At 38.4% G+C, this 12,070-nt stretch overlaps 1 protein-coding gene across 3 annotated transcripts in view; it reads right to left on the minus strand.

Annotated features, from left to right (window-relative positions):
• Positions 1 to 12,070, minus strand: part of cdon (cell adhesion associated, oncogene regulated) — a 157,001-nt gene that overhangs the window by 17,835 nt on the left and 127,096 nt on the right. For all 3 annotated transcript variants that reach the window (XM_048615526.1, XM_048615527.1, XM_048615525.1), the window contains 4 exons: positions 10,228 to 10,434; positions 9,125 to 9,306; positions 4,284 to 4,389; positions 488 to 610 (listed from right to left, as the gene is read on the minus strand). In XM_048615526.1, coding sequence (XP_048471483.1) covers positions 488 to 610; positions 4,284 to 4,389; positions 9,125 to 9,306; positions 10,228 to 10,434 — 618 coding nt within the window. The remainder of the gene's footprint in view (positions 1 to 487; positions 611 to 4,283; positions 4,390 to 9,124; positions 9,307 to 10,227; positions 10,435 to 12,070) is intronic.

Genomic DNA, 12,070 nt, shown 5'->3' on the forward strand with positions numbered 1-12,070 from the left:
GACCGTCACAGGATACTGATCAAAATCCTGTGCACTAGCTTCACGTTAGCAGATTGGACAGAACTTTGTAGAAATAGGGAGGGGATGGCCTACTGGTATTATCGCTGGACTGTTAATCCAGAGACCCAGGTAACGTTCTAGGGACCTGGGTTTGAATATTGCCACGGCAAATGGTGGAATTTGAATTCAATAAATATCTGGAATTAAGAATCTAATGATGACCGTGAATCTATTGTCGATTGTTGGAAAAACCCATCTGGTTCACTAATGTCCTTTAGGGAAGGAAACTGCCATCCTTACCTGGTCTGGCCTACCTGTGACTCCAGACCTGCAGCAATGTGGTTGACTCTGAACTGCCCTCTGGGCAATTAGGGATGGGCAATAAATGCTGGCCCAGGCAGTGACACCCTCATCTCGTGAATGAATAAAGGAAAAAAAAAATCAAACATCCAGACAGAAGGGCAATGCAGATAGCAGCAGTTCCTACCTTTGGTCTCACAGATCATGACATTGCTAAATTCACTCTCTCCACCTTCATTAAAACACTGCATCTTGATATCATACGAGGTTTCAGGCTGCAGATGTCGGATGAGATGCCATTGTTTGTTCCCTGCATCATAAGTAAGCACATAAGATGTCTACATGCGTAGAATAGTTAAACAGACAAATCTTATTACACTGTAGAAAAAGTGGATAGATCTCATTGATTTACAGAAAATGAACAAGAGTGTTGGAACAATTAGCACAAAAATTGTTCGTTTAATGTAAGTATTGAGACACCCTACATAATCTATGATGACTCTAACTAACACTTGTAGGTTTGAGCTACCTGTTCTTCATGGAGTTGCATCTTAGTTTGCTAACTGGGACTGCAAACAAGAAACTGTACCTGATGATACCTGTGTCTGTACAACAGTGTGCTGTACCTCAACACTATCATAATTACATTACACCGTAGAAACAAAAAGAACGAAGGCACCTTAAGTATGGGATTGCTAATTCATTATAGGCTATTATTAATGTCAGGACTGGTGACAGCAGTCCGCATTTTCATTTGATCTATATTGATCACAGAGGGAGCCATGCAAACTTATTTGAGAGATACTTACATTCATATTGTTTATTTACAATTGACCTTCATTCCACTAATCCAATTCCTACATTGGGACTAAAATTGTGGGTATTCAATCAAATGTGGACTGGATTAGCACAGAGGCTAGATTATTGACCGTTAGAGACTTATTGCTAATTCAGAATTCATTCAAAATTATGCAACACGAGTGAAATGAAGTATATCTAACTGTTTGCTGCTTGTACCAAAGTTGGACCCTTAGTTTTTGTAAATTAATAGTGTAATAATAGAACAGCATACTTAAGTGATTCCACTATATTATTATGAAGATGTTTTTCAGTCAAAGTTGAATATGAATGGTTTGCATCACAGACTGCTGAATAAGACAAATACATAACAAGCATTTCAAAATGTTATGCCTCATACTTTGACACAAATGATCAAATCAATGCACGTCAGGAGAAAAAATTTATGAAATTGAGTTTGCTGGTTTCGTTGGAAAAGAGATGACTGAGTTGACTGCAGTGAAGTTTTTAGAGTTGCATTATTGACTACTGAAATTGATCTGGAAAAAGGCTTCACGATGTGAATGACAGGACAAAATGAGAAGGCCTGGAGGTATATTATTTTAACTAAAATGGTAAGTAACTGATGTCAGTAACCTATGAATATAATTGGAAAGCATAGTGTTAAAAGAAAGCATTAAATATGCTGGATAAAGATTGAAGGTTAAAATCATTCCATCAGGAAAATGATCTCTCAGTATTTTCTTTATATAAAAACTTTGGTTCTTCCTGCAATGTTCTGGATTCACTTATCCGGATTATGGTCCTTTTACTACATTCCCATCCCCCACTGGCAAAAGAGGAAAAATCTGCTGGGACATGGTAAATCAAAATTCTGTCAAGATACTTATCAAAAAGCAAGCTTAGAAATCTGCTCACTGCCTTGCGTCTGGACAGAAATTTAACAAGTAGCACTATTTCAGGCTGGACTGAATCAATCCTTCCCTTTCGTTAAAATGAGAAAACAAAATCTAGCAGAATAATTTAATAAACAGAACTTCTTGCCTCTGGTTACTACATTCCTGTGAGACAGATTCCCCAAGGAAAAGTGAAAATAACTGACTGAATTCCTGCCGTCTCCTGGCCGCAGTCACTCTCAGTGCTGGGTCAGTGCATAGTCCAAGCTCTGCAGTCTGATCAAATTATTGTGTTTTTCCTGGCCCGTACCCAGGCTGTTAAAACCCTTCAAAAACACTTCCCCTCCTCCTGGAAATTACTTAGCAATCTTTTCCTCTGCATCTAGTTTTTGAATTGTGGTGTACTTTAATTAAAATAAAAGTTGCAGGGGGTCACGGGCATTGCTGGTAAGAATTTAATTAAGTGTTTAATAAAGTCCTTGACAGGAAATTTCACCTGAGAGATCGCTAAGGCAACAGGGAATAAAGGTTTACCTCCCACAGCTCCGAGTCTTGCCTGTACTTACACTCCTGACTTTGCTCTGCACAGTCTCACTTATTTTTATTGTTGTAACTGTGTTCACTAACATAGTGGCCTCATTTTGATTTCACAGTAACCAATGCTGTTGAACAATAAATCAGGAATTAAATCTTTACTTCACCTTAAAATCATTACTTCTAAACATGGACGATTGAAAGTTGCCCAACAGCCCTGGAAACTCTTTCCTATTGCCTCTACTGAAGTCACTGACACTACAGGGGTACAAGTGCCAGCCCCACTATTACTTTTCTCAAGTAGTCATTTTCCAGTTATCAGCTTGACAGTAAGTGTCAGTGGAAGGTTATTTGACTATGAAAGGACGTAATGAACGAACTACATTCTACCTCCTCAGATAACATTTACACATTGAAATTATCCAGCAGAGGAGTGAGGGGATGGAAATGGCTTGGCACTCCCTAATGTATAGAGTAAGCAGAAGGCCTGTTAGAAGAAGAAAATGTAAATGTTTTCAATGTAATTAAAGAGACATTGCCTAGTTTAGTTAAACTTTAAAGCTCCCCAATTACTTTAATTTGTACTTTTATGACAAAATAGATAACTTCGAGTTTGTTTTGCTGAACCCTCTGCTCTGCCTTTAAGAATGATCCCAAACTTCCAGTTGCCTGCCACTTCACACCATTTTGCTCTCATACTAACGTTTCTGTCTTTAGCCTGCTGCAGTATTACAGCAAAGCTCAACACAAGTTGTTTAGGCACTTTACAGCCTTCAGGACTCAACTTCAAGCTCAACAACTTCAGACCGTAAACACGGTCTTCTATTTTGACTATATCCTACCCAACAATACAGACCCATTTTCTGCTATTAACACCTATTCTGCATTTACATTGCTTCTCTATCACTAACAGCACTTCCTTTGCCTTTTTCGATGGGCACTCTCACCATCTGTTCCACCTGTTCCTCCTCCCACTTCGTTAACAGTATGAAAACCATCATTTTCTGGTCCCCTTCAGATCTAGAGAGTCATATTTTATCATACTGAAACATTAACTGTTTCTCTCCACAGGAGTGAATAGCTTAACATATGAGGAATGTGACTCTGGGACTATACTCATTGGAGTTTAGAAGGATGAGGAGGGATCTAATTGAAACTTACAGAATACTGAATGGCCTGGACAGAGGGGATGTTGGGAAGATGTTTTCATTTGTAGGAGAGACTAGGACCCGAGGGCACAGCCTTAGAGTAAAGGGAAGACCTATTAGAACAGAGATAAGGAGAAACTTCTCCAGGCAGAGTGTGGTGAATCTATGGAATTCACTACCACAGAAGGCTGGAGGCCAGATTATCGAATACATTTAAGACTGAGATAGATAGGTTCTTGATTATCAAGGGGATCAAGGGTTACGGGGAGAAAGCGGGAGAATGGGTTTGAGGAACTTATCAGCCATGATTGAATGGCGGAGCAGACTCGATGGGCCAAATGGCCGAATTTCTGCTCCTATGTCTTATGGTCTTTTGCTTTTAGACCTGCTGAGTTTCTCCAGTACTTTGTTTTTATTTCAGATCTCCATCATCCATAGTACTTTGTTCATATTGGACTTTCTTCTTTAGTCTTGGTTTCCTTATTTAAAATAAGATTGTGACATGTTTCTATTTGGGATTTATGCCTGTCCAGTTGGATTCCAGGGTTTTGTAATTATTTTAAACCATGGTTAAATCACAGACAACAGGATGTTTTCCTTTGCGTACCTTCAACTACATCTCGCTTGTAGTCACTGTCATTGTCACTGTCGGTTGGCCGGTAATAGATATAAAATCCTTGGATGGGAGTGTTGTTGTTACTGGATGGAATATACTGTTGAGATAATCAGATCAGTAGAAATATCAGTATATTGGCATAGTTGCAGTTCATCATAAGGAGTTTTTTTTAAAAAATATAACCTCAGCCTTCCAAAGTTACATACAGCATGTATTAAATCTATCTCAACAACAGGCTCCATTTCCAGCTACCCACGGTCTCTAGTGTGACCACAATCATGGTTCCACCTTAGATAAACTTTTGCGCTGTAGATTCAGGCCCATGTCAAGATTGCCCAACATTCATTGTTGTTAAGACACAATGAGTCAGTAGAGAGGAGGACGGAGAGAAGATATTTAACAGATTATTTTCTGGCACCTAGAAACTAAAGGCAAAATAAAAACCAAAAGAACTGCGGATGCTGTAAATCAGGAACAAAAACAAAGTTGCTGGAAAAGCTCAGCAGGTCTGGCAAGTTCTGAGGAAGGGTCACCGGACCCAAAACGTTAACTCTGTTTTCTCCTCCACAGATGCTGCCAGACCTGCTGAGCTTTTCCAGCAACTTTGTTTTTGTCGTTTGTGTTAGAAACTAAAGGCATTCGAGCCAACAGGATAACTAAGTGCAACAATAAACATTAATTTTACAACAAAGACGATTTATTCATTATCTTAAAGACTTCCAACTCTTTTCCAGTCAGGCTATTTGTTCTTTGCAATGAAGAGTAGATCTGTTCACATTAGCCAATAATGTCATTCCCTAAGCAAACACTTTCCCTCTTCTCAAACGGGTCACCAAATTAATATCATTTCTCGCCTGGTATTCCCTTCCTGTTGCAGATGGATAAACTATTCCACCCATCAAACTCAGAAACTCCGCTTCAGAACCAAGAGGGAAGCACTCTAATTTGGTTAGATAGCAGTTATTGCGTAGCTCAAGCTTCAGTTTAGATCAGGAATCATGGACAATTCAATAAAGGTGCTAGGAAAATAATGCACGCTTCCTAAATTGATCAGCTTGCCAATGGAATAAAGTTAATGATGCCACATTTACTGATGTTCTGACACTTGCTATCTTGTGGATAAATTTAGTAATTTTTTAATCTAAATTCAGGTCAGAGATATCTAATTAACATCAGTATCGCACAACGTTTTTCAACAGTCTTTAACTGCACTCCTGAAAAATGTGAATTGAAAGTTTGAGGGAACTCCCCAAGGGCCAATTTAACAAAACCAGATGTCTAGCATGAAGGTTTACCCTTTGTAATTACATAATGGGAATTCAGGTGCAAGTTTCAAATGATTTTCCATTCACGCATCTGTGCCTTAATTACTGATGCTCCTGGTGGGCATATCTCCACAGGTGGAGCTCAGTTTCATAAAATCAAACCTTGGTGTTTAGGATCTTGGTTTTAACAACAAACAGATTTATCCTGGCATGGTACTTGGGACAAAGACAGCAGGCAACCAAAATTCGAACAGACTAGCATTTATATAATCTATCCTGTCTTCAAGGTACTTCACAGTTTACCTCTGAAGAGCAATTACCACTGTTATATAGGGCAAACTCTTAGTGGCACTGGCCTACAAGCTGGTAGCAACCCCAAAAAAACATGGTTCATTTTTCATTGGGGAAAGGCCAGGAAGACACAAAATCCACGTGTCAAAGCTGGTAGCACTAGCTCAATACAAGATCAATGTTAGAGCAATTACAGACAAACAGAAGCTGCTGTGGAGCATGCCCAACAGTACATTTACACAATGTTTTCACTTATTTGGGTTGGATCTGAAAGGAAAACCAATTTCCTTGCACATAATTTTTTTGAACTATGTCCTCTAGCATTTCCAAGTCACAGTGATAAGGAGTTACCATGTCTGGGAACTAAATGACCCTGTAATCAAGATTGTTGTCTGCCTGCAACAGCCATTGAAGAATTCCATCGAACTTTGGGTCTGTGTTGAAGGAGGAAGGTTTCATTTGTTCAAACTGAGGCTGTGCGGTTAATGAGTTTACCTACAGTACAAGAGGGAAACAAATGTCTGCAGAGGTGAATGGTCATCACCTAAACTGTCCTGCAAGACTCCACACAAGGGGCTCATTTTTCAGTTTACTCATGTCAACCTTGTCTGTGTGACCTCTAGTTGGAGATTCAATATGTGCCTTTTGCTTTACAGCTTCTGCATTACTGCCTTTTTTAATTACTAATCCATCCTTCTTTGGAATCTGAAAGAATATACAATAACAGAACGATGCATGGCCAAGAAAGTACAGAATGAGAAGACAACAAATGAAGGGAAAATCTGATTCCCTTTAGGATTTATTCTAAAACATTATTCCAATCTAAATTAATTAAACAACCTAAAAGTTTGTAGTTCAATTTTGGAAAAGCTCTAGAGTAAATGGGACCTGCTTTTTGTATAGTGGGCTCTTGCCTTGGAAGATTAGCAGTTATTTGATGCATTTGCATTATGATGTAGTTGAGATAGGCAGCTCAGAAGAGAATGGGATCATACTGCTGCGGTGGCATCACACACTGGTGCTCTGACATGTTTCCACACGATCATCAGCAAAAATATTTTTAAACCGGTTCTTTAAGTAAAGGCAAGATTTACACCAGTAGTCTATATAGAAGTTCTTCCCAAAGTCAGTTAAGCTGTCCCTAGCAATCACAGAACAATCCAGAACGTGTAAACCTTGAATTGATATTAAACAATGAAATTCTAAAAAGGTGATCCTTACCCTGCTGAATAAACAGAAGCTCTTTAGTTACACAGCAAGTAACCCTTACCTTGCTGAAAAATAACAAATGCCTACAGTTACAGTAGCTTTTAGCCTGTTCAATACAGGAACTCTAATTAGGCAGTGTGACAGATTTCCTGCATTGGAAAATCAGGCACTACAGGTCCAAGGCTCTGTGACAAGTGCCCTCCACAGCATCTCTATGCATCAGCACTGACCATTCAGAAAACTTTTAAATAAACAGTAGTGAGCAACAGTTATCCTACTGAAAGGCCTTTTACAGAGTGTGCATCTGTATAGGGAGGCTATTTAACAGCAGGTTAAGGGTTACACACTGTGCCCATTAGTTAAATATCAGAGATTTAATTTGCCTATTGTAACTTGCTCCTTAACTTATAAACTGTTTCCAGTCCTCCCATGGTTAATGTACTGCAGAGTCTTTATGATAATCAGTGCACAATTAACGTAATAACCAATCTCAGAGCCTCGCTGTCAATCCATCAACCTAATCCAGGAGGGAAACATGACACAACCAAGAAAATATTTTTCCAGAGCCTTGCGTGTCTCCCACCAATCTCAAACGATCTTATCAATCTGCTCAGAATAAGACAGGCGTTTTTTTTTGCTTAAAAATCAGTAAATGAAGGTTCTATCAGACAGAGGGGTCAGACTTCCCTGGTTCTACTGCTTGCCTACCGCCAGGAAAGGGCTGATTATTATTGAGAACATTCTTGGATTTAATGAGGTGGCTGGATGAATGAAGTGCAACTGAGTTTCTATGACTGATAAGAACCTCCATTGTTCACTGCCATCCACCTTTAGCAGAGCTCAATCAGCAAACTCCGTTACAGTTAAAATTGCAAACATTTTGTGATGTTGATTTCTAATCTCATTTGCAGAACTTTTGCTGATTGAAACTGAAACTTTCTGCAACTGGACAAGCTGATCACACACTTAGCACAACAACCAATCTTTATTTAAAAAAAAAATTCAGTGATTTGAAAAATGGATTGACTTGAAATCCAACCTTCAGAAAGAGGAATAGGCAAGCTCTGCTGCTAGAAAATACTAAGGATAAACATTTGGGTGATTCCTTTGTTTAAAGATCCTATATATGGCAAACCTGCCCATCGGGTAGATTACATAAAATCTTTGCATTTGCAGAATACTTTATTACAGTCAGTACAATGGGCTCAAATCGTTCTATTTCTAGCCATGCTAGAAATATTCAGCCAGATGTGTTTTCTGGATTGGCTGCTGTCTCATTCTCTCAGTGAACTCCAAGAGTCTATAAGATTAATAAACAAACATCAGGAATGAAAGGAGAGTGCTCCAGTTACTAGAGTGGTCACTTTGTAAATACATTTTACATGTTCAGTATTCCTAACAAAACTTTTAGATATGTTATTTTTAAATGTGTTCACAATTTACCTAGAAACAAGGAGCAAAATATTGAATTCAACCATGGCATTTAGTTTAATGATTCATCCACCCTAATTCAAACCAGTATTTTCTCTTTTGAAAATCTTTAGGAAAACACACTGCTCCAGACAAGTTTAATTTCTATGTTCCAGACAGCTCTCATTAATGAATTCTTGTTCTGTGGCTAGGGACAGTGTTTTCTCTTGACTTGATATCTAGGCAAAACGTTTCTAAATGAGTGGAATTTCGTTTTAATTAAAGGACTTTAGCTATTGGCTCTTACATGTTCCTCCACAGAATCTTTCTTGCCTTCAGAAGCAGGTGAGTAATGCTATAGTGAACACAAAATAGACAAGAATGCTTCATTTGTGTTACATCATTTACTCTAATTGGAGCTATCTGCACTAATCCAACTTTCAATCCTAATCGCTTTATTACCTCAATTTTTTTTAAACAATGAGGTCTGCACAAGGCAGCTGAAAACTGAATGTTTTGCATTAAAAATGACCTTTGCCGTTAATAAGACAGAATGCCAACCCAAATCGAGATCCTTTTATAAAGTGGGAGAGACAAATTGAAAGTTGACAACATTGTTAGTAAATTGATGACATACAATGAGAGTACAATGCTTACCGTCCATTTCAGCATGATCTGGGTGTCGGTTATAGCTTCAGTATAAGCAATGTGAGGACCTGCGATTGGACGTGCTGAAAACGGATTGCTGAATCCTGCCACTTGATATGGTCGTGAGGCAGCACTTCTGGGACTTTCACCATAGGCATTAATGGCAATCACACGAAATTTGTATGCAGCACCTATGGCACAAAAGTCCCCAGCAAGATGGGAGTAATAATTAGTGCAGCACAGGACAATTTGCTACAAGATCTCCTTACAGGACTGAGCAATGACTCTTGGCAGAGTGCTTAACCATTGTACTGCAATGATATAAAATGAGACACGAGGGAGCAAAATCTGGAGGTCTTAGATTCTAGTCAGATAGTGGTTATTTTACTAGAACAGTAACTTAGAAGCCTGGACTGCTCCAGAGAACAGGTGTACAAGACGTTCCATTGTAGTCTCACAATCGGAATTCAGTTGAAATGAAATCTTTAAATATAATGTCGATATCAGAAGAAGTTGTGATTTTTTAAAATAAAACTCCCACAGCTTATTAGTGCCCTTTAGGAAAGAAATTGTGTGATCTTCACCCAGATTACCTTGATTGATTGTAGTTCCATACTGATATCAATTATCCTTTGAAGTGACCAAGCAGATCAACTTTAAGAAACCATTATAAAATATGGACTTTAGTGATTCAAAAGAGGCTGGTCATCATCCGAGTGCATTGAGGGATGACAATGCATGCCAGCCTTGCCAATAATGCCCACATCTAAAGAATAAGAATATTGCTCCTCATCGTTATGCACCGATTCTTGCCAGAACATGATGTAGCATGTAAAATCAGATTGGTCTCAGGTGCAATGCAGTCACATTTAGATTGCTCAGATACACAATGCTTGGGCTGATACACGAACGGCTACGTAAGGGATGCGCTGAAAGCTAATGCCCATCAGCCTGTATGACTGCAAGCATTAATATTTTCAGGAGCAAAGAGAAAATACACAAGAAAACAGAAGTTTACAAGAATATAAAATCAGCTGTAACTGCTTGAGATGTTACTGCCTTTACAAGTCCTTCAGAATTTAATTTGATTACTCTGGGTCATGTTTTTTCACCTGGTTCAAGACCACGGACTTCCACTGAGAGTTTGGATGGAGAGATGCTGTCTGCTGCTACTAGCCAGTCACTGTTCCTTCCTATCCGTTTGTATTCCACATTAAAGGAGGTGATGGGCGAGCCCCCATTCGCTCTTGGAATCCAAGTCACATACACAGAGGTTTCTGAGGCAGTTGAGATTGTAGGTCGGTCTGGTGCCTCAGGGACTAGATAGGAGAAAAAGATGTGTCAGAATTGGGTTGGAAAGCTTAAATCAGTTAACTACTGGCCTTATGCAGATAGAGTAAAAAGTGGCTTTTTGACAAAATCTCCACTTTAGGACTGTAAATTTCCAGCTGTTCCAACAATCAGATGATGTTTGCAATTTGGAGTATTTTTTCTTGCAATTGTGTTTTATCTGAGACAGCATCCTGTGGCCAAGGTAACTCTCATTCAGGTTTTCAGTTTGACTAATCCATCTTATTGACTGCCAGAAGTACAGCCATTATTCAAAGTGCTGTCACAAGATTCTCACATTACTAAAAAATGAAGGGAAGTATTTCACAAAGACCCTTTCAGCAGCAAAATAAATGTCTCAATGAGTCATTATATTAAACAAATCCACAGCCTTTCATAAACGATTCAACAAAATTTATTGCAGATTTAGCATCTGGGAGATACTGCCTTAACAATTTTGCAGCTGCACTCTGTATTAACAAGATATTTAGTTGCAACTTTTTAATGGCTCCTAAAAACTTAGATTGATGGTGACATCTTTAAAATTATTAATGTATAAGCAAGAATTAGTATTGATCAAATGGTTAGCAGGTGACCAATACTCTATAGAACAGGCCAAACACAAAGTGGTGGGACTTCAAAACTGTTGGCCATTTCTGGTCCTTTCAAGAGGACGCGCTGTCAAGTGATCTCACAAAGAAAGCAGGGAATGTCAGAATGACAGGTTATCCACTTAGCCAATCTCAGAAAGTGCCTCCCAAACTGCCTTAGAGAGACAGCATTGGCAGAAACTTTATGGTAGGATACAATCAGTGTTGGCAGGAGGAAATAGGACAGAGCACAGGGAAAACATGTCAGATAGGGAAAATATTAACTTTCCTTTTAATGTGTTACATACTTAAAAAGCAGTTCTTGAGCTTTAGTTTCATGCTTCAATCTTGCCTTTCAGATAATACAGAAGGCCTTCATTATCTCATGCTCCAGACTAACTGATGTTATGCTACATTAAACCATTATATTACCAGTCATTTCAGAGAAACATTTTGGCCTGACCGATTTTGTAGGTTTCTAAAATAACGCACTAACACAAATATGTAATATTATTGATGCAAAGTTACCCAAACATCAGAAATTTTTATCACCACATTTTTATTCCAGTATCCACAGTTCTTGGTTTTATTTTAGAAATTTTTATTATTGGAATATTAATCTTCAAAAATGAAATTAGCCTCAAAATATTTGCATGTACATTTGGTGTTCAGTTTTCATTATTTTAACTTGGAAGACGATTGAAGTTTAAAAAAGATGGAACATGATTACAGTTTTAAAACTCTGCACTGTCTGTCTTCTGCCTTTTTGATTCCACCAGTTTGAATACAAGAATAATGTTTGGGAAGAAAAAGCCCTCATGTTTGATTTTCTAACAGTTTTAAAGGACTTTTTTCAGTAAACTGTCATGTTAGTGTCAGAAACATAGCTAAGTGAATTTTTGACATGTTTTCCACATCCAGCAGGAATGTCTTCCCTGGAATTGCATGTCCAAATGAATAAACTTTCCTACTGGTAGAGCTAAAGATACCTGGAAAAATAATGGCCAATTAATAATTCTAGAATATTTTAAGGCTG

The sequence above is a fragment of the Rhincodon typus genome, chromosome 32 (genome assembly GCF_021869965.1).
Source record: "Rhincodon typus isolate 14 chromosome 32, sRhiTyp1.1, whole genome shotgun sequence".
Classification (NCBI taxonomy): Eukaryota; Metazoa; Chordata; class Chondrichthyes; order Orectolobiformes; family Rhincodontidae; genus Rhincodon; species Rhincodon typus.